This window comes from Ovis aries, chromosome 12, assembly GCF_016772045.2.
Source record: "Ovis aries strain OAR_USU_Benz2616 breed Rambouillet chromosome 12, ARS-UI_Ramb_v3.0, whole genome shotgun sequence".
Taxonomy (NCBI): domain Eukaryota; kingdom Metazoa; phylum Chordata; class Mammalia; order Artiodactyla; family Bovidae; genus Ovis; species Ovis aries.
The window spans coordinates 40,740,191-40,763,166 of record NC_056065.1 but is presented as its reverse complement, the minus strand read 5'-3'; the positions used below and the strand labels follow the sequence as shown (position 1 = coordinate 40,763,166).

The 22,976-nt window shown below is 46.6% G+C and overlaps 1 protein-coding gene across 1 annotated transcript in view; it reads left to right on the top strand.

Annotated features, from left to right (window-relative positions):
- Positions 1-7,619, top strand: part of TNFRSF1B (TNF receptor superfamily member 1B) — a 35,503-nt gene extending 27,884 nt beyond the window's left edge. Inside the window, exons 9-10 of the mRNA XM_012187301.4 lie at positions 1,678-1,885; positions 4,859-7,619. Coding sequence (XP_012042691.2) covers positions 1,678-1,885; positions 4,859-5,139 — 489 coding nt within the window. The 3' untranslated portion in view covers positions 5,140-7,619. The remainder of the gene's footprint in view (positions 1-1,677; positions 1,886-4,858) is intronic.
- The last annotated feature ends 15,357 nt before the right edge of the window (positions 7,620-22,976 follow it).

Genomic DNA, 22,976 nt, shown 5'->3' with positions numbered 1-22,976 from the left:
CTCGGTCTTTTTCTTTCTAGAATCCAGTGATCACCCAGAACCCTAAGGCAAGGGCTTATGCACCTGGTCAGTTGTAGACAGGTAGCCAACCACCTCGGAGTGACATTTCTAGCACAGGTGTCTGAAAATGGGGCACCTTGTCTTGAGCTTCCAGGGACAGAACCCCAAACACCCAAGAACGATGTTGTAGGTTTTAGCCCAGATGCACCATGTCCTAACTGTGTGACCTTGGGCAAGTAACTCAACCTCTCTGGGCCTCGGCTTCTATATCTGCAAAGCGAGGATAACATTGGGCTGTATAGATAATGTCTGGAAGGGCTTCAGCACAGTGCTTGGCACTGGATGGATTCAAGTGTCAGCTAATATTTTATTATGGTTGTTGTTGTGACTTGTGTTTTAAGAGAAAAAGATGGAGAATCACAGAACAGCTTGGGGAATAGAATCTGCAAAGTGTCACTGAGACTGCAAGACTGAGAGCCCTAAATGAGAGGACTGTCTACACTGGATTGAGGGCCAGCAGACTTTTTCTGTAAAGGTCCAGACAGTCAATATTGTAGGCTTTTTTGATCCTCTGACCTCTGTTATCGCTTCTCAGTTCTGACATTGCGTGGGAAAGTAGCCGCAAACATGAGATTAACAAATGGAGGTGGCTGTGTGCCAAGAAAACTATATTTATGGACACCAGTGTTTGAACTTCATGTAACTTTGTATCATGAAATATTGTTCCTTAAATATTTTTTCAACCATTTAAAAATGTAAAAACTATTCTTAGCTCACAGCCTGTACAGAAACAGCAGCAGACCAGACTTGGCCCATGGCAGTAGTTTGCTAAGCCCTTATGTTTTTTACGACTATGCTGGTCTTCGTTGGTATGCATGGGCTTTCTCTAGTTCCGGAGAGTAGGGGCTGCTCTCTGGCTGCGGTGCTTCAGCTTCTTGTTTTGGTAACTTCTCTTATGGGCTCTAGGCACGTGGGCTTCAGTAGTTGTGGCATGCTCTGTGGCATGTGGAATATTCCTGGACCAGGGATTGAACCTGTGTTCTGTGCATTGCCAGGTGGATTCTCAACCACTGGACCACCAGGGAAGTACAGAGCCCTGATTTAACAAACCCTTGATGGGTGCTTAATATGGAACAGGCACTGTTGTTAGTGCTTTACAAAACTTCAGTCATTTAATCTTCCCTATAACCCTGGGAGGTAGCTTTATTATTCTTTCATTTCTAGAGAAAAAGAAAAAATAAAACAGAGGAACAGAGAGGTAAAGTAACTTGTTCAAGGTTGCAGAGCTAGTCAGTGATGGAGTCATGGCTTGCACACTTATGGTCTCGTTCCAGGCTCCATGCCCTTGGCTGCTAGGCTGGGCCACATCACCCCATGACCTTAGGAGAGTCATTTTTCTTATCTGGGCCTCTGCTTCTTTATGCAAAATGAGGATGAAAACCCTGCCTCACCTCTCAGACTGTTCAGTGAACAGGGCCATGTGGCCCCTGCCCTCCTAGGGCTCACACTCCAGAGGTTAATCATAGAAGCCACAGAGAATCACACGTCCTAAATGTGCTGTGCATGGAGAGAAGGTGCAGAAGTACCATGTAAACTGTGAAGTGCTAATGGTGGTGAGAGGGGTGAGGGGGCGAGGAGCCAGCTGATGGGTTCCCCAACTCCCTCCTCCCCATGCAGCCACACCTGCCTGCCAACAAGGCCCAAGGTGCCCCAGGCCCTGAGCAACAGCACCTGCTGACCACGGCGCCAAGCTCCAGCAGCAGTTCCCTGGAGAGCTCAACCAGCACCACGGACAAGAGGGCTCCCACCAGGTCCCAGCTGCAGTCGCCAGGCGTGGAGAAGGCCAGCACGTCGGGGGAGGCTCAGACCAGCTGCAGTAGCTCAGGTAAGAGGCAGGAGCTTCCCCCCACTGCCCCCGGCTTCATCCCCTGCGGGCACACACCCCCCCCACCTGCCACTCCCCCCTCACTACCCCCCCACCATGTTTCTTCCTGGTTTCTGTCTGAGCCAATGAGTCCTGGGCTGCCCCTGCAGGACACTGGATGCCCTGCACCACCAGCCTGGGCTCCCCTCCAGCCTCCTTTCCACCACCCTCTCAGGTGCTACTGAATCACAGGCTTCTTTCTGTTTTTGGAGTCCACCAAGTACCTCCAACCCTTGCCCTGTGTGTTCTCCCACACACAGAAGAAGCACCCTTCCTTCTAAACCATTTCAGATTGTCCTCTGAGTCCCTGGTATCCAGGCAGGGAGTCTTTTTATAAAATACATATAATATGTAAAACGGCATATAACAATATTATATTTCAATGCTATGTTCTGTAAATATTGCATATCTATATTAAGAAAATATTGATCTATATTAATGTTATATAAGATATATTATATATAACATATAATATAACATTATGGCTTCCCAGGTGGCTCAGTGGTAAAGAACCCTCCTGCAAAGCAGGAGACACAGGTTCAATCCCTTGGTTGGGAAGATCCTCCTGGAGAAGGGAATGGCAACTTACTCCAAGTATTCTTGCCTGGGAAATCCCATGGACAGAGGAGACTGGTGGCCTATATATAGTCTATGGGGTCACAAAGAGTTGGACATGACTTAGTGACTAAACAATAACGACAACAATAATATGATATTATGTATAGATATTATATTTATATGAGGGTTATATCACTATATTAATATTCTAGATTAATGCTATATATAATATATAGCATATAGCACAAATTGCTATATTAATATTATAATGTCTCAATTATATTTGTTGTATATTATGTGTTGTATTTTATATAGGATATTACTATATATGGTATATAATATATTTATTAATATATAATATTAATATTGCATTCTAATATGTCATTATATTATGCATGCTAAGCCACTTCAGTCGTGTCCGACTCTCTGCCACCCCATGAACTGTAGCCTGCCAGGCTCCCCTGTCCATGGGATTTCCCAAGCAGATTACTGGAGTGGGTTATCATTTCCTTCTCCAGGGGATCTTCCTGATCCAGGGATCAAACCTGAGTCTCCTGCTTAGCAGGCAGATTCTTTACCACTGAGCCACATGGGAAGCCCCTATTATATATTATAGTTATATTATTACTATATAGTACATTGTGTTTCCTCATCCTATTAGATGAGGAAACTGAGGCCCAGAGATTAAACAGCTTATTCAAGGGCACACCCAATAAACAGAAGAGCCAGAAGTCACCCCTGGGCTCTTGGGGGACAGGGTTGGGCTGAATGAGTAGATGATACTCCTGGTCTCCACCTGCTATGCCTGTTGTCTGGTCCCTTTGGGACTGAGGCATCAGGACTGTGGAGCCTGTGCCCTGCTTACAGTCTGCATTTTGCCCTGGGCCTGGTCTGTAACTACTGTCATCCCTGGTGGGCATTGGCAGTGCCCACATTGGACAAGGCCCCTGGGTGGAGTCCTGCAGAAAGCTTGGGGCTTCCTTGAGCATGTTTTGTACTGAGAGGCCAAGCCCACTGGCCTGCATCTCCCCCTCTCACCTGGCAGTGCTGGCTGGCAGGTCAAGGAATGACCGTGAACTTGGGTCATTCCTGGATGCCTTCCCAGCAGTTCTGGTGCTGTGAGACTCTGAGCAGGTTCCTTAACCCACTGAGTCTCAGTTTCCTGGTCTAGAGGTGAGCATGGCATCTCCTGGGCAGGACTGCGACAGCCTTCCCTCCCTGCCACCTGACTTGGGGATATTTCCCATCATAGCCCACCCTCATCAGTGTGAGGTCTCACCAGTGCCCCCACCACAGCCTGAGAACTCCCCAGTGAAGGACTGGGTCAGCGCCTGCACCATAGCCAGTGGCCCTAAACGTTTGTCAAGTGAATAAATGAGATCCAAACATAAACTCCTGGTCTTTGCCCACCTCTTAGATTCATCTTCCTGCATTCTTAGCGACACCTCTTCCATACCCAGTGTGGTGTGGCATCCTCTTTGGAGACCTATGTCTCTGTCTGCCCACCCCATCTACCCTCTGCCTCTCTTCCGTTCCCCTCCTGAGTCTCTGGCCTCTGCACCCCACTTCTCTCCCTCTCACCCGGCACCTCTCCCCACTGTGGCAACGGGTAAACCTCAGGTCTCTGCCCCCTCCTGCTTCCCTATCTGCCCCCGCAGTGTCTCATTCATGGTATGCAAAGGCCACGGTGAGCTGGGTGACATTTGGGTGCCATGAAGGCACGGTATGGAAATTTCCTTCCACCCCGTGATTTCAGCTCCCCATCCCCACCCTTGCTTCTTTGGGGCTGCATTTTTTTGTTTTGTTTTGTTTCGTTAATGCTTTTTATTTGATTTTGTTTTTAAGTCGTTTTTTTGGGCAGTGAATTAAAAAAAATTTTTTTATTTAAACTTTTTATTTTCTATTGGGGGTATATCAGTATCGATACTTTTTCATTTCTATTGGGGTATCACAATGTCATGATAGTTTCAGGCGAACAGTGAAGGGGCTCAGCCATACATATGTGTGTGCCCATTCTCCCCCAAAGTTCCCTCCTATCCAGGCCGCCACAAGTTCAGAATCTCTGATTCTTTGTGGGGAGTGTGTTTTGTTCTTCAAACACCTTCACTTGCCTTATGTGGTTGGCGCCTTCTGTCTATGGGGTAAATCGGGCAGGATATTCTTATTTGACAAATGAAGAAACTGAGGCACACGAAGGTTCAAGCGGCTTGTCCAAGAGTACACAGCAAAGCTGGGCTGGCACAGGGGCCTATGCTCCTGGCCCGGTGCTCTTTCCCATGTGTGTCCGAATCTGCCTCTTGGGCAGGAGACAGGCTGTGAAGACACTCCTCTCTTTAAGAATCCCCCACCGACTGCCCTCTCCTGTCTTGTGTTTAGCAGAGGCATCTTCTGGTGGCCACGGGACCCAGGTCAACGTCACCTGCATTGTCAATGTTTGCAGCAGCCCTGATCACAGCTCGCAGTGCCCCTCCCAGGCCAGCTCCACGAGGGACACAGACGCCAGCACCCCCAACTCCCCGAAAGAGGAGCAGGTCCCCTTCTCCAAGGAGGAACGCCCCTTTCAGTCCCAGCCGGGGGCTCCAGAGACTCTGCCGCAGGGCCTGGAGGAGAAGCCCCTGCCACTCGGTGTGCCTGATGCAGGAATGAAGCCCAGTTAACCCAGCTGGCTGTGGGCTGTGTCACCGCTGAGCGGGGCCCAACCTCTGGTGCTTCTCCGCCCGTCCCCTCCCCCAGGGCTCTGTCTGTTTCGGGCCAAATTCCTTTGTGCACAGCTGCAGCCTTCCTCTCACCTGCAGGCAGAAGAATGAGGCGGGGAGAGTTATGATGGGTCCTGTCTTGGTGTGTGTCTAACTTGGAAGGCTGGCGGACACAAGTGTGCTGGGCAGCCGGGAACGAGCCCTTGCCTCTCTGAGAGCTGCCCCCCAACCGGTCCTGCAGTCTTGGCTTCTGGAGCCCTTGTTGTTTCGGGGTTTTATTAATATTGTTTTTTAATCCCTGGACTCTACTCCGCTCTGGCTTCTTGTCAGGGAGGAAGGATGCTGTGTGTATCAGTGGAGAGAGAGAGTGGAGAAAGGACAGGCCTTTAGCCTGAATGGGAGACTGCGGGACGGTCCCAGTGAGGGTGGCCATGTGCCATTAAGTCAAATGGTTCTATGCAGGGAGAGGGTGGCGACCCCTATAAGGGTCCCCCAGGTTAGCTCAGGACCCTGGGCAGCACCACCTCCAAACCCACTCCTGCTATCTCCATCTCATACTGTGGGCTAAAAACTGGATGCTCAGAGGGCCCGGGCAGGCGGCCTTTTGAATGAGTGCCGTGACCTGGTTAAGATGCCAGACCTCTAACCGGAAACCTTCCAGTTTAAACTTGTGGCAATAAAAACAAAAAAAGCACCATGGCACAGACAAACAAGCTGCAGTGTAACAAAGCCAGACTCGGAGTTTGCATCCTCCGCCTTTGACCTTCACTCCCGTTTACCCACAGTGCCAGCTTCCCCTCCCCCACTGTCTGGTGTGGGGCTCCAAGGCCACACCTTTTCCTATCAGGGAATTTCAGGAACTGGAGATGATTGAGGCCCCGCAGCCATCTCCTCCTACCTCAGCCTGGACCTTCCTCTTTTGCCTCCTGAAGGGGTGTACCTATTTCTCTCGATGCCCCCTCCTGCTGTGCCTGAAGTCCCAGGTCCCAGTGGAGCCTCAGAGCCGCTTTGGTGCTGGGCCCGCTGAGGTCCTGGGTGGACATGAGATGCTGAGAGCAGGTCTTGTGTCTGCGTGTCTGTGTTGTATGTTGTGGTTCTGTGACCCGTGTTGTCAGGTCAAATGGCCTTCCGGGAACTGAAGTGCTGAAGCCAACACTTGGGCCAATGGATTCTTCCCCATTAAGGAGTCCCCCCACTCCCCGAAATACATGCCCAGGCCCTACAGACAATGGACAAGTGAGGCCTTAGCCACATTCTGGAAGGAAAGGGGATGGGGGCCTCCTTGAGAAGACAGCTGGATCCCATATACTTGGATCCCTTGTTGAAAAATTCCACTGAACTTGAACTTGGCAGCTGAAATTTTAGAGGGTAGGAGAAGCCCAGCCATTACCCTGCAGTGAAGAAAGGCTTCCCTTGCTGCAATCAAGATGTCCCTGTTCCTGGACTGGCCAGAGTCTCCAACCGCATTGGACCCTTTGCAGCCGTGGAGCACTTCTGCCCCCTAGTGGACTGTTCTGGGAGGACCTCAGGCTTCCTTGCTGTCACCTTGCTGTGGAGGACCTCACCTTGCTGTCAGAGCGGGGATGAACTACGAGACTCTGGGTGTGGCCTCATTTTGTTACCAGAGTAGCCACTAGACCCTTGGTCAAAACCCATCGACCTCCCTCCCTTGAACAGAAACTCAAATATACCTTTAAGTCATAGGCTTGGGACACGAAGAAAGAAACTATAGGAAGAGAAAAATAAAAACTGGATAGAACCAGGTGAAACCAAGATGGAGATGCATCTGACCTCCAGCAGACCCCGAGTCTCAGTTGACACTGAGTGAACTCCGGGAGTTGGTGATGGACAGGGAGGCCTGGCATGCTGCGATTCATGGGGTTGCAAAGAGTCGGACACGACTGAGCGACTGAACTGAACTTACTACATTAGCTACTAAATGACATACCTACTGCTTGCCGTGACCAGGAATCACTGACCAAAAAAGGACAGAAAAGAGGTAGCACCCCATTTCTAGGAAAACCCTGCCTCTTTCCCAGAAAAGGAGAGCATTTGCCTCCCCATCATTCCTCGCACTCTTCCCCCCATTGTTCTTGACAGCAAATCTGGTTCCCCATTAAGGTGAGAAGTTTGTTTATGAACGGTTAATAAGTTCCCACTTCTCCATTCTCTGACCAATGAATAAAGCTTGTGCTGCTGTAATCTCAGCTTCCATTTTGGGTTTGGTTGTGTGTACCCAAGCTGAAAAAGAACCTTCTCTGCCAAGGAAGGGGGCCTTAGCCAGTCTAGGGCCCAAGTGCTGGAGGGAGTCCATTTGACCTAACTGATAACAATTTTGCCAGCTTGTGGGCTTGTGTTGATCCCAAGGACAAGGAGAGTTTGCACTGTATGTATTCTGGACAGCATTCCTGCTTATGAATAAACCTTTAATTTGTTTTTTACTTTGACTGCTGGCTTTGTCTTCAGGTCTGAGCTGGGGTGTGTCCTTGGTCCTGGCGCCTGTCACCAAGGTAAGGGGGAGAATGGGTCTTGGCCACTGGAGTCTGATAAGTCCATTCTGTGCCAGACCCCAGAAGCACCCACATTACAGTTGCCCTTGCCGAGAGCCTGGCCACTTCCTGAGGCATGGAATGGACAATGCTTTTTGTCCAGAACCACCCAGCTGGCCTCCAAATAGGCCCTCAGCACACATCCCATCCATCGCCTTGGTCTCTCAGCCTGCCCTTGGGGTTGGGGTGGTTTCTGCAGGTCTGCTCATGCATGTGCAGCCCCGTACTCACTCAGGGGAACAAGACTCTGGACTCCAGGAGGCCCCAGTCACTGGGTACTCCAATTGTAAGCAGATAAGTTAGGGCTCCTTGGAGAAAGAGAAGGCATGGCTTTCTTGACAGAAGAGAAACCATTTTGTGAGCTTAAGTCTAGCCACAATGCTTGTGCATGAACCGGCCTCAGTAACTACTGATCTTAAAGGAATAGAAGAATGGAGAAACAAAGGACTGTTGCAGGGCAAGAGAAGTGACAATAGCAAAGATGATGTACCGGTTCTAAAGACTCCCAGTTCTGTTTCACTGGTAAAGATTAGCCTGAATGCTCAACCACCAGATCAAACGGAACCTGAGGGGTGATGGTGTTGACCTTCTCTGACCATTGTAACTTCAATCAACTTAGACTCAACTTGAAAACTTGGACTCTGCCTACAGCTCAGGCCCCTTCATGACTATATGTGTGACTTTAGCTTAAAACTTCCCCAAGTTTTCTATTCAGGGGGACATTACTTGTGGAAAGATCTCTGGTGTTCTCCTTACTTACTGCAAATAATCATAAATCCTTCCTGAGACTTCTCTGGCGGCCCAGTGATTAAGACTTCTAACTCCCAATGCAAGAGGCGCAGGTTCGATCCCCAGCTGAGGAACTCAGATACTGTATGTCACTCAGCACATCCAAAAATGAATAAATAAATAAAAATAAAAATGTAAATACATAAAAATAAAAGGGAGAAATTGAAGTAATAATAAATACTTCCTTCTCCTGATCTTTGACTTGGTTGTCTTTTGGTTCAATACTCACCAAGAGGCAAACTCAGTTTTTGGGTAACAAGCAGAGCACAGGGGCTGGAACAGAGGAGGGCCCTGGCCACAGCCAGGGGCTCAAAGGAAGGGCTCCTAAGACATAAGCAGGAGTTTTCCAGAATAAAGGATTCAGAGGTGGTTGCCAGCAAAGGGGTTTCCTTATGTCAGGGTCTGAAGGGGAGAGAGACTCTGGCCCATGAGTTCATTCAGCCTCCTGCCCTGCTCTCTGATATTCCCTTACCAGACCCGTTTTCATCGGTGGTTTCTTGGACTTTCTGCTGCTGCTGCTGCTAAGTCGCTTCAGTCGTGTCCGAATCTGTGCGACCCCATAGACGGTAGCCCACCATGCAACCCCATCCCTGAGATTCTCCAGGCAAGAACACTAGAGTGGGTTGCTATTTCCTTCTCCAATGCATGAAAGTGAAAAGTAAAAGTGAAGTCGCTCAGTAGTGTCCGACTCTTAGCGACCCCATGGACTGCAGCCCAGCAGGCTCCTCCGTCCATGGGATTTTCCAGGCAAGAGTACTGGAGTGGGGTGCCATGCCTTCTCCGTTGGACTTCCTACTGATGCCAAAAACTCAGCCTCTGTGCACCAGTGCCAAATCAAATCTCAGAGTTTTGGGTAAAGTAGAAAACAATAGTTTTATTGCTTAGCCAGGCAAAGGGGAACACAGCCAGCTTGTGCCCTCAAAACTGTGTGTCCCTATGGTGTGGGAGGGATTTGGTGAGGAGTTTATAGCAAAGGTTCAAGTGTGGGGTTGCTGATAAGGTCCAGGGTATGTGAAGGGCCTACATTCCTTTAATCTGGCCTTTGGTGATCTCCTGATAAACTTCTCTGATTCTCAAGGTTATCAGACTGTGACCTCTGAAATGAAGAATGCTTCATCAAGTGAAAAGTGGAAGTATTAGTTGCTCAGTTGTGTTTGACTCCTTGTAACTCCATAGACTGGAGCCTGCCAGGGTCCTCTGTCCATAGAGTTCTTCAGGCAAGAATATTGGATTGGGTAGCCATTTCCTTCTCCAGGGAATATTCCCAATCCAGGAATAGAACCTGAGTCTCTTGCATTAAAGGCAGATTCATTATCATTTGAGCCACCAGGGAAGCCCTCATCAAGTAGTTAACATCTTCCATTTTGGGGAGTTTTAGTTCTGTGGAAGGGCTCAAAATACAGTTCTGTGTGTCCCTTGAGGTGGAACCAGGACTCTGCTCCAAGGCTGCACCAGTGTTTCTTGACTACTCCTCCCTTGTCTCTGCATCCTCTCCCTTCCTTGATCAAAAACTGAACCTGCCCTTTGGAACTGAGGGAAGGTCATGGAGGCTGAAGCATGTTCCCTATAAATAGGAAACAGGGGACACAGAAAGGTTTCTGTGCCCAGGAGCCACATAGGTTTCTGCTCAGTTGGGATCTGTGGCCAGGTCCCACTCTGTCTCAGAAACTCATACCCCAGAACAGGGCTAGGCAAACTTTACTTATAAAGCACCACATGGTAAATATTTCAGGCTTGGGAAGGGGTTGGGCTTATGGTTTCTATCACAATTGCTCAATTCTGCTGTTAAAGCATGGAAACAGTCACAGATGTTACATCAAAGAATGGATGTGTGGAGTGTTCTCTGTTACTGAGTCCAAGCTCACTCTGCTCACTGCATATGCACACGCTCAGTTGTGTCTGACTCTTTGCAACCCCATGGACTGTAGCCCACCAGGCTCCTCTGTCTATGGGATTCTCCAGACAAAAATACTGGAGTGGGTTGCCATGCCTTCCTCCAAGGGATCTTCCTCATCCAGGGATCAAACCCATGTCTCTTGTGTCTCCTTCATTGGCAGGCGGGTTCTTTACCATTAGTGCCACTGGAAAGCTCCTGCTAACCAGGCAACAGACCAGCTAACTGAGAAAAGAGGTGTTGAGGCAAGGAGTAAGACTCCATTTGGAAAGCTTGCTGTTAGGAAGATGGCAGACTAATGTCCCAAAATAACCATCTTCTCAGGGTCTGGATGCCAGATCTTTTATAGAATAGAGATGAGGGTGGGGAGGTGAGGAAGTAAAGGGTAAAGTAAAAAGGCCGTTAATCTTGCAATCTTGCAAATATCTCCTGGAATGGCCAGCCCTAGGGAAAGAATGTGTATTCTCTTCCTTCCTATAGCCATCAACAGGTGGACAGGGTCCTGAACAAAGGCAGTTATTTTCATATTCAGGCAGAGGGTCAGGTTTCCCTGAAGCAGGCCATTATGTATAAACATTATCCTTATAGTGAACAAAAGCAACCAGAAGCAAAGGTTAAAGTGAAAGAAACAGATCCAACATGGAATCAGTTCTTCCCTATAACATTTCCACACCACCAAGCAGCTCCCTAGTTCTCAGTGGATCAATGAGGTGTTCTACAAACTGAGCTCAATTCTGACACTCTCTGCCTGGAGGTAGTTCAGACACCACAAGGTTAAGAGTTCAGTCCCATTAGACCACTCCCCCCCCGCCCCCCCACTGCAAATGCCAATCTCAAGTCCAGATAGTCACCTGTGCTTCTGTCTATCGGCTCTAAGTCACAGGTTTCTGCAACTTCCTCTTTGGGTTCAATCATTTGTTAGCATAGCTCACAAAGCTCAGGAACCATTTTTCTTATGTTTCTCAGCTTATTATAAAGGACACAGATGCACAACCAGATGAAGAGGTACACTGGGTGAAGTCCAAGGGGTCCTGACCCAGGAGCTTTTGTCACCTTGGAACTAGGGACCCATCGCCCTCCTGCCTGGGTACCAACTTGGAAGCTTATCAAGTCTCATTTTTCAAGAGCTTTTATGGAGCTTAATCTGTAGACCTCTCTTCATTTCCAGAGGTCAGTGGGTGGGGCTGAAAGTTCCAAGCCTCTGGTCACTTGGTCTTTCTGGTGAAAGCCCCAACCTGAGGCTGTCTAGGGACCCCACTGTGAGTCACCTCATTAGCATAAACTCAGGTGTGCTTGAAAGGAGATCCTTGGGACTGTTGGCTTAAAAAGTCACAACCTAGAAGTTGAGAGTTTTGTTTTATTCAGCAGAAATTGTTAGGACTTAAGCCCTGAAGGCAGCATCTCAAGTAACACTGAGCAAATTGCTCTGAGAAGATGAGGGAAGGAGCCAGATTATACAGAAGCTTTGCAATAAGGGGCAGGTAGTCTGAACATCACACAATTATTGTTAATTAAAGAAAACCAGATATCCCAAGTTAAGGAATTTAGTGATTTTCTAGGTAAGGAAAGGTGAGAGAGTCTGGGCTCACTGAAATCATTCCTTTCATATGCATCTCAGCTATCTGAGGTCAGTATTCTGCGTTTTTCACGTCCTGAGTTCCTCAGTGCTCACTGCAGGGAGTGGCTACAGCCTGGTGGCTGCCAGATCCCGCAAATATTCTTCTCCTTCCCGGGGGCCCTTAGAGCTAAGGAACTCACACTTGGAGCACTGGAATTGCTGATGACTGTGGCATCCTTGTGTACAGGTATAGCAGGAAGTATTCCAGTATGTCTCAGGACTTCCCTGGGGATTCAGTGGTTAAGATTCCCTGCATCCAATGCAGATGGCCCAAGTTCAACACCTGGTAAGGGAAGATCCCACACACTGAAAAAATAAAGGAATAAATACCATTTTAAAAGGTGAGGGAGGCTCCTGATGAGTAAATAAAGATGCTTCTATCATTCAAGAAATTCCAAGGGTTTTAGGAGCTCTGTGCCAGGAATCAAAGACCAAATATATTTCTTATTATATCACAAGTGTGACTATATTCCAATAAAACTTTATATTATTTGACCTGTGGTTTGTGGTTTGCTAACCCTGCCCCAGACCTTGTCATTATGGATAGCTATAGCCACAATCCCAATTTCAAGCATCCCACTCTCCCTTGCCTCCACCCCCACCCCCACCACTGTTCTCTGTCTTTTTCCCTCCTGGAACCTGCCCTCCATTAATCCCACCACCCCTCATCCCCTCCTGTCTTATTCAGCGTAAGCACTATGGTCAATTATTTAGTCCTTTGTATGCAACCTTGTTACCCAAAAACTGGGTTTGCCTCTTAGCTCTTGACACCCATTCAGCCAAAAGACGCAATCAAGCCAAAGATCAGGTGAAGGAAGGATTTATGACAACTTGCAGTAAGGAGAACATCAAGGATCTGTCCCAGAGCAATGTCTCCCTGAATAGCAAAATTGGGGGAGGTTTAAGCTAAAGGTACATGCATATCAGGCAGTAGGCAGAGTCCAAGCTTTAGCTGATTGAAGTCACAAGTGTCAGAAAAGGTCAACATCATCATCACTCAGGTCCTTGTTGATCTGGTGGTTGCGCGCTTCTGGCTAATCTTTGCCACTGAAACAGAACTGGGAGTCTTTAAAACTGATACATTATCTTTGCTATTGCCGTTTCTCTTGCTGACTGTTTGTTTCTGCATTTCTTTGTTCTTTTAAGATCATCAATTACTGAGACAAGGCAAGAAATACTAGAGTAGGGTGGCATTTCCTACTCCAGGAAATCTTCCTTCCTGGGTACAGAATTCTCAGTTTTGTAAGAAGAAAAGAGTTGGGGAGATGGGTGGTGGTGGTAGTTGCCCAACCAGGTGATGCTTTTGAACTGTGGTGCTGGAGAAGACTCAAGAGTCCCTTGGACTTTGAGGAGATCAAACCAGTCAGTCCTAAAGGTAATTAACCCTGAATATTCATTGGACTGATACTGACGCTGAAACCCCAATACTTTGGCCACCTAATGCAAAGAGCCAACTCATTTGAAAAGACCCTGATGCTGGAAAAGATTGAGGGAAGGAGGAGAGGGGGATGACAGAGGCTGAGATGGTTGGATGGCATTACTGACTCATTGGACGTAAGTTTGAGCAGACTCTGGGAGATAGTGAAGAACAGGAAAGCTTAGCATGCTGTAGTCCTTGGGTTGCAGAGTTGGACATGACTGAGCAGCTGAACAACAATGACATTATTGGCTTAAAACAACATAAATTCATTCTCATAAAGTCTAAAATCAAGGGGTTGCCAGGAAGGCTAGGCTCTAGGGCAGAATCTGTTTCTGGAGGCATGAGGGGAGAATTCATTTCTTTGCCTTCACCTTCTAGAGGCACCTTCATTCCTTGGGTTGTGGCTCCTTCCTCAGTTTTCAAAGCCAGTGGTGTAAACCTTCTGTGGTCATATCTCCTGCCTCCCACACATGATTACTTTGGGCCCACAGGGATAATTCAGCATAATCTCCCCATCTCAAGATCCTGCCAGGTAATTCATAGATTTCAGGGATGCAAATGTTGACGACTTTGTGGGAGCCATTATGCAGTCTCCCAACCACCATCCACACACTTTTTTAGATAGACTGTTTCACACCCTGTCTTCTCAAACCTGTGACCTCACCCCATCATTACCATCAGTTGGTTACCTGGATGCCCATTTCAGTAAGGGGATAAAATAAAGACAAGAGAGCATCCTCAGGCTCTCCCACCACATCAAGCTGCCTACCTGCCCAGGGTCTCAGCCTTCTCCCCTGTGACTGTATAAACTCCCAGGCTGCTGGCTAAGGGCATCCTCCTCTCTGCTCTGGATCTCAACATCTCTCCCAACTCAGGAACATTACTCCAGCACCTCTCCCCTCTCCCTCCTTTAGCATCAGCTTCCTGGGCTCCTGGATCTTTTTTGACTACATACAAACATGCCAGTGATCCTCCCACTTAAAAAACAACTTACTCCCCTATAGCCATTAGAAAGGCAAATTTTAAAAGAAGGAAAGAAAGAAAGGAAAGAACGAAGAAAGAAAAAAGAAAGGGAAGAAGAAAGAAAGAAGGGAAGGAGAAAGAAAGAAGAAAGGAAGGAAGGAAGGAAGCAAGTATAGGGGAGGATGTGGAGAAGTTGGAACCCCTTTGACTGCTCGTGGGAACTTAAAATAGTACGGTGCTAGGAAATACAGTATGGAAGTTTCTCAAAAAAACCCAACAACATAGAATTGCCATATGATCTAGTAATTCCAATTCTGGTTATATATCCAAAAGAACTGAAAACAGAGACACACATACTCTTATGCCAGCGTTCATTGCAGCATTAATCACAATAGCCAAAAGGTGGCAGCAGAGCAAGTGTCCACAGGTGGATGAGATATGATGGAGTATTATTCAGCATTAAAAAGAAGGAATTCTGACACATGCTACAACATGGATGGACCTTGCAGAAATTATGCTAAGTGAAAGAAGTCTGTCACAAAAAGACAAATACCGTATGTAGGATTCCACTTATATGAGATACCTGTGTGTGTCTAAGTCGCTTCAGTCATGTCAGACTCTTTGTGACCCTATGGACTGTAGCCCGCCAGGCTCCTCTGTCTGTGGGGATTCTCCAGATGAGAATACTGAAGTGGGTTGCCCTTCCCTCCTCTAGGGGATCTTCCCCACCCAGGAATCGAACCATGTTTCCTGCGGCTCCTGCTTTCCAGGCAGATTATTTACCGCCGAGCCACCAGGGTGGAGAAGGCAACGGCCCCCCACTCCAGTACTCTTGCCTGGAAAATCCCATGGACGGAGGAGCCCGGTAGGTTGCAGTCCATGGGGTCGCAAAGAGTCAGACAAGACTGAGCGACTTCACTTTCACTTTTCACTTTCACGCATTGGAGAAGGAAATGGCAACCTACTCCAGTGTTCTTGCCTAGAGAATCCCAGGGACGGGGGAGCCTGGTGGGCTGCCATCTACAGGGTCGCACAGAGTCGAACATGACTGAAGTGACTTAGCAGCAGCAGCAGAGCCACCAGGGAAGCCCCTGAGGTACCTAGCATAGTCCAATTCACAGGGACTGAAGTGTGATGATGGTTGCCAGGGGCTAGAGGGAGAGGGGTATGGGAAATTGATGTTTACTGGGTACGTGTGTGTGTGTGTGCTCAGTTGTGTCCGACTTTTTGCAACCCCATGGACTGTAGCCCACCAGGCTCCTCTGTCCATTGAATTTTTCAGGCAGGAAATACTGGAGTGGGTGGCCATTTCCTACTCCAGGGGCTCTTCCTTCCTGGGTACAGAATTTTCTGTTTTGTAAGATGAAAAGAGTTAAGGAGGTGGATGATGGTGATGGTTGCCCAGCAAGGTGAATGGGCAGGCATACCTTGGAGACAGTGTAGATTTGATTCCAGATCACCATGATAAATGAGTCGCATGAATTTTTTGGTTTCCCAGAGTATATAAAAGTTGTATTTGCTCTATACTGTAGTTTATTAAGTGTACAATAGCATTATGCCTAAAAAAACAATGTATACACCTTAATTAAAAAATACTTTATTGCTGGGACTTCCCTTGTGGCCTAGTGGCTAAGACTCTGCACTCCCAATTTGCTCCCTCAAATACTGGGTTCGATCTCTGGTCAGGAAACTAGATTCCGCATGTTGCAACTAAAGATCCTGTGTGCCCAATGAAGATGGAAGATCCCAGGTACCACAACTAAGACGCAGCACAGCCAAATAAACAAATATTTTAAAAAATACTCTATTGCTAAAAATTTGAGCCTTTAGTGAGTTCTAATCTTCTTGCTGGTGGAAGGTCTTGCCTTGAGGTTGATGGCTGCTGACTGATCTGGATGGCGGTTGCCTAAGGTTGAGTAGGCAATTTAAAAAAAGGAGGTGACAATGGAGTTTGCTGCATTGATTGACTCTTCCTTTCATGGTCAGTTTCTCTCTAGTATACAAAACTGTTTGATAGCATTTTAGCCACAGTAGAAATTCTTTAAAAATTGGAGTCAATCTTATCAGACCCTACAGCTGCTCTATCAACCATGGTTATGTAAGATTCTAAGCCCTTTGCCGTCGTTTCAGTAATCTTCATATCATCTTCACCAGGAGTAGATTCCATCTCAAAAGACCACTTATTTGGCTCATCCGTAAGAAGCAAGTCTTCATCCATTCAGGTTTCACCATGAGATTGCAGAAATTCACTCACATCTTCAGGCTCCGCTTCTAATTCTAGTTCTTCTGTTACTTCCACCACATCTGCAGTTATTCGTCCATAGAAGCCTCAGATCCCTTGAAGTCATCCATGAGCACTGGAATCAGCTTCCTCCAAATTCCTGTTAATGTTGATATCTCTTCTTATGAATCATGAAGGGTTTTAACGGCCTCTAGAATGGTGAATCCTTTCAAGATGGTTTCTTAGCTTATTTTGCCCAGATCCATCAGTGGACTTATTATCTATGGCAGCTAGAGCCGCACTTATTTCCTAAATAATAAGACTTGATTTTAAGCGTCTGCCTCCAATGCAGGAGACAAGGGTTCGATCCCTGGGTCGGGAAGATCCCCTGGAGAAGGAAATGGCAACCCACTCCAGTATTCTTGCCTGGAGAATCTCATGGATGGAGGAGCCTGGTAGGCTACAGTCCACGGGGTCGCAAAGAGTCGGACACGACTGAGCGACTTCACTTTCACTTTTAAATTTAATCAATCAATTTAAATTAATTAATTAATTTTATTTAATTAATTTAAATAATAAGTTGAAATTACTCCTTGATCAGCGGGCCACAGAACAGGTGTTCTGTTAGCAGTCACAAAGACATTAATCTTCACCAGGGCTCGTGGATGACCAGGTGCATTGTCAATGAGCAGTAATATCTGAAAGGAATCTTTGTTTCTGAGCAAGAGACCTCAACATTGGGCTTAAAATATTCATAAACAATGTTTAAACAGATGTGCTGTCTCCAAGCTTTGTTGATCTATTTATAGAACACAGGCAGAGTAGATTTGGCATAATTCTCACTGACTTTAGCCTAAAGTCATCAGTTATGTTAGCTCCTAACAAGACAATCAGCCTCTCCTTTGAAGTCTGAAGCCAGGCACTGACTTTTCCTCTCTAGCTATGAAAGTCCTAGATGGCATCTTCTTTCAGTCCATCCATCCATCCATCCATCCATCCTTCACATGTTCAGTCGTGTCTGACTCTTTTGTGATCCCATGGACTGTAGCCAACTAGGCTCCTCTTTCCATGGGATTTTCCAGGCAAGAATACTGGAATGGGCTGCATTTCCTCCTCCAGCTGTTTCCTCCTCCAGGGGATCTTCCCGACCCAGGGATTGAACCTGCATTTCCTGTGTCTCCTGCATTGCAGGCACATTCTTTATCGATGGAGCCATCAGGGAAGCCCCCTCTTTCAATAGAAGGTTTTTGCATCTGTGCTGATAATCTGTCGTCTAGTGTAGCCATCTTCATTTATTATCTTAGTTACATCCTCTGGGTAATTTGCTGCTTCACCTTGAACTTTTATGGTATAGCAATGGCTTCTTTCCTTCAACTTCATGGACCTGGCTCTGCTGCCTTAAACTTTTTTTCTGCAGTTTCCTCACCTCTCTCAGCCTTCCTAGAATTGATGAGAGCTGGGGCCATGCTCTGGGTTAGGCTTTGGCTTAAGGGAATGTTGTGGCTGGTTTGATCTTCTATCTAGACCACCAAAACTTTCTCCATTTCAGCAATAAAGCTGTTTCACTTTCTCCTCATTCGTGTATTCACGAGAGTAGCACTTTTCATTTCCTTTAAGTATGTTCCTTTGCATTCACAACTTGGCTAACTGTTTGGCACAGGAGGCCTACCTGCCTGTCTCAGCATTTGACATGACTTCTTCACTAAGCTTCATCATTTCTAGGCTCTGTTTTATAACAGAAGTGTGGGGCTTCCCTGATGGCTCATCGACCTGCCAATGCAGGAGATGCTGGAGATGCCAGTTCGATCCCTGTGTCAGAAAGATCCCCTGGAGGAGGAAATGGCAACCTACTCCAATATTCTTGGCTGGAAAATCCCATGGACAGAGGAGCCTGGCGGGCTGTAGTCCATGGGGTTGCAAAAGAGTCAGACACGACTGAGGGACTAAACATGGAGCACCAAGGGATGTGTGACTCTTCCTTTCACTTGAACACTTAGAGGTCACTGTAAGGTTATTAACTGGCATGATTTCAATATTGTGTCTTAAGGAATAGGGAGGCCCAGGGAGAGGGAGAGAGACTGGGGGTATATGTATCTGATCAGTGGAGCAGTCAGAACACACACATTAAGTTTGCCATCTATACAGGCACGGCTTGTGATGACCCCTAAGAACTACAATAGTAACATCAAAAATCACTAATCACATTTCACCATTTCAAACATAATAATAATGAAAATGTTTGAAATATTTAAAGAATTTTATTTTATATTTTTAGCTGCACTGTGTGGCTTGTGGGATCTTAGTTCCCCAACCAGAGTTTGAACCCAGGCCTTTGGCAGTGAAAGCATGGAGTCCTAACCACTGGGATGCCAGGGAATTCCCGAAGTATTTCCAAATGTGATACAGAGACATAAAGTAAGCAAATGCTGTTGGGAAAATGGTATGGATAGACTTGTTGGACACACAAGGTTGCCACAAATCTTCATTTTGTAAAAAATTCAGTATTTGTGAAGCACAATAAAATGAAGTGCAATAAAACGAGGTGTGCCTGTACTTAATGCCACTGAGCTGTTCACTTAGAAATGATTAAAATGGCAGATTTTATATAATGTGCATTTCATTACAATTACAAACAGCAAAAACCTTCTTGAAAACAATTTTCTCTCCAGTTACTGTTAGATTTCCCAGTTACTTTTTCTTCTTTTTTTAAAAAAAAAAACTTTTTTTTTGTACTGGAGTATAGCTGATTAACAATGTTGTGAGTTTCAGTTGGACAGCAAAGGACTCAGCCATACATGTACATATATCCATTCTCCCCCAAATTGTCCTCCCATCCAGGCTGCCATATAACATCGAGCAGAGTTCCCTGTGCTATACAATAGGTCCTTGTTGGTTATCCACTTTAAATATTTCAGAGTGTACATGTCCACCCCAAACTCCCTAACTATCCTTTCTCCCCATCCTTTCCGTTGGCAACCGTAAGCTCTCTAAGTCTGTGAGTCTCCTTCTGTTTTGTAAATTCATTTGTATTATTTCTTTTTAGATTCCACATATAAGAGATATCATATGATATTTCTCCTTCTCTGTCTGACTTCCTTTACTCAGTATGACAATCTCTAGGTCCATCCACATTGCTACAAGTGGCATTATTTCATTCTTTTTAATGGCTGAGTAATATTCCATTATATACATGTACACCTTCTTTATCCGTTCCTCTGTCGATGGATATTTACGTTGCTTCCATGTCTTTGCTATCATAAACAGTTCCCAGTTACTCTTAACAGCAAGACATTGTTTATTGACAATATCAAAAATGTCTATTGACATTCACTGTCTCCAATTTATCTTCTCCCATTTTCTCTTGAGCTTATTCCATTGAAGCTGTGTCCATCTCATCACTAGAACTCTTAATGGCCAGGTCATTGCTGACACTAACCCTGATGCTCAATTCACAGAGACTCTCAGGGCTCCTCTCACTTCCTCTGTGGGCAGCGTTTGATCCACGTGACCAGTTCCTTCCATGAAACATGCTCCTTGCCTACTTCCAGGAGCACACACTCCCTTGGATTTCCTGTCATCAGGGGCTCCTTCTGCTTCCTGTGCTGCTCCCTCCTCATCTCAACTCTTTGTATCTCCTCCATCTCCCACTCCTTCCCCTGCAAGCCCCACGCATCTTCATGGCTTTAAGTACCACAAATGCATCCTGCAGCTCCCAGAGTTTGAATGGATAGGTGTTTCCTGGGCTCCTACTTCATGGCAGGCTGAAGATGCTCTAGGTGCTGGGATACAGCAACTACTAAAGCAAAAGGTTGGGAAGAGAGACAATAAGAAAACACACACACAACACTCCTACAAAGATTAGGAGTGTTAGAGTATTAGATGTTTCTTAAGAGCATCTAATCTACTTTTTCTTTGCACCAGTCAGCATTCCAGGATAGAGCTCTTATTCCCACTCATGTTTTTTGAGTACTGCTCTTAAGGACAGTACACCTAGCTCATTAACTGTGGCTGGGCCATAATTAATGGGTAGTAGTGTTTTCTAAAACTGGATTCATGCACACATCCAAGCCACATTAAAATTTCAACTGAGAGAGGACTTCCTTGTGGTCTAGTGGTTGAGACTCAGTGTTTTCAGTGTGGGTGGTTTGGGTTCAACCCCTGGTTGGGGAACTAAGATCCCACGTGCTATGTGGTACAGCCAAAATAATATAAAATTAAATAGCCTATTCCCAAACTTTCTTTAAAAATTTCAACTTAAAATCTCTGCAAAGTCTCTTTCTTTTCTATCTGAAAAAAAATGAAGCTGGTCACAGAGAATAGACAGATGGGGGGTTTCCACTGTCCTGCTAAGGTGGGCAATGGGCAAAGGGACTCATGAAAACTCATAGTCAGTACAGAGACAGGGCCAGACCTGTCTTTTGGAAAGATGTCTGCAGGTGTTGGGGGTGGGGGTGAGTGGAAACTGGGGCTGTCAGGACTGGGATGCTAATCCTGTCCATAGCTCTCATGCCCTTTGGTTACTGGGAGGTGGGCTGATCCCTCCTAAAGCCCCCTGGTTCTGGCTACATTGGGAAGATGACTAGGGAAGGGAAGATTGGAAGCAAAGACACCAGGGATATGCTTGTTGTGTAACAGGGAAGAACAAATCTGATTCCTTAATTGTATCTGTTTCTTTAACTTCGTATTTTATTGCTTTTGCTATAAGTTGAGAATGTTGCCTACTGAAATATACCTGATAGCCCATCTCAGGGCTCTCATCTTTAATGGCATAACTCTTTTCCATTCATATAGAGATTAAAAAGTTGCAGAACATAAAATAACGTTTGTCTTGTTGGAGGTTTATAGGAACATTGTGACAGGACCTACATGGACAGCTGCAAGAACAAAGGATTCCCGCACAAAGAGGTTTGCAACAACCAACCATACTCCCTCCCCTTTTAGTATAAAGGAGGCCTGAGCCTTAACTTGGGGAAGATGGTTCTGGGACACTAGTCCACCATCTTCGCGGTCTGCTGGCTTTCTGAATAAAGTCGCTATTTCTTGCCCCAACAACTCGTCTCTCAATTTATTGGCTTGTTGTGCAATGACCACTATGAGCGTAGTCTGGGTAACTGTTGTTCTCCACCCTCTCCTCCAGTCCTCTTTCCACCTAGCTCTGTATCCTCTTCAGACCGAATCGCCAGACCCCTGCCTCCCAGCTTCCAGCAGGGTTTGCCCTTGGGAAGGCAGCAGCAGGAGCAGAGTGGGAGGAGAGCCCTGGCCGGCTGTATTTCCTCCTCCACACAACTTTCCAGTGGCTTCTAACCGTATCCACTCTCTCAGCTTGCTTTACTTTGCCACTCCCTCTCTGTCCCCACAGCTCCTCCCCGTGTACTTAGCCCACTCCCTGGATTTTCTTACTGCTGCCCTCTGCTCTGCCAACTTCCCTTCCCTTAGTTTGCCCATGCCCTGTTTGCTTCCAAGGGGCACCACAGCCCTGACAGCTCTCACTGTACTTTTCCCAGGCCTCTGCTGCAGAGGAGCCTCCTAAGTTCCCATCCTGGGTTCAGTTTCACTCTCTGCACAACAGGGGTAATACCAGGTGATGCGATGAGAGAGGCATAAAGGCAAGCTCTTCCCACATGTTGCCTCTACTCTCAATACTCCTGATACAGTCACCAAATGTGGGTTTTTTTTCCCCTCCTCCAAGCCAAAAAATTCAGCGACACCAGCTGGGTGTGCTACAGTTTAACTCAATTACGACATTGTCTACATGGAAGTTGTACTAGAGCTCACAGGGTAAGGGCTCCCTCCTACAAGACTGCCTTAATTTCACACATCAGTCACAGGTTCAGGTGTTACCTGTGCTTAAAAAAATTTTTTTTTAATTATTTACTTATTTTTATTTTTGGCTCCGCTGTCTTCGTTGCTGCGTGTGGGCTTTTCTCTAGTTGTGGTGCATGGGCTTCTTGTTTCACTGCTTCTCTTGTTGCAGAGCATGAATTCTAGGTACACAGGCTTCAGTAGTTGTGGCACACGGGCTTAGTTGCCCCAAGGCATGTGGAAATCTTCCTGGACCAAGGACTGAACTGGTGTCCCCTGCACTGACAGGCAAATTCTTAACTGCTGGACCACTAGGAAGTTCCCCTAGAAGCTTTCTGGACCTCATCCTTTTGAGGTTTTATGGAGACTTCCTTAACAGGCATGCTTGATTGAATCATTGGTCACTGGTGATTGATTCAACCTCTAGCCTTTCTTCCAAACCCAGAGGTAAATGGTTGGAATTGAAAGTTCCAACCCTCTAATCACATGGTTCATTCCCCTGGTAACCAGCCCCCATTCTTGCAGGTCTTTCCAAAAGCCAC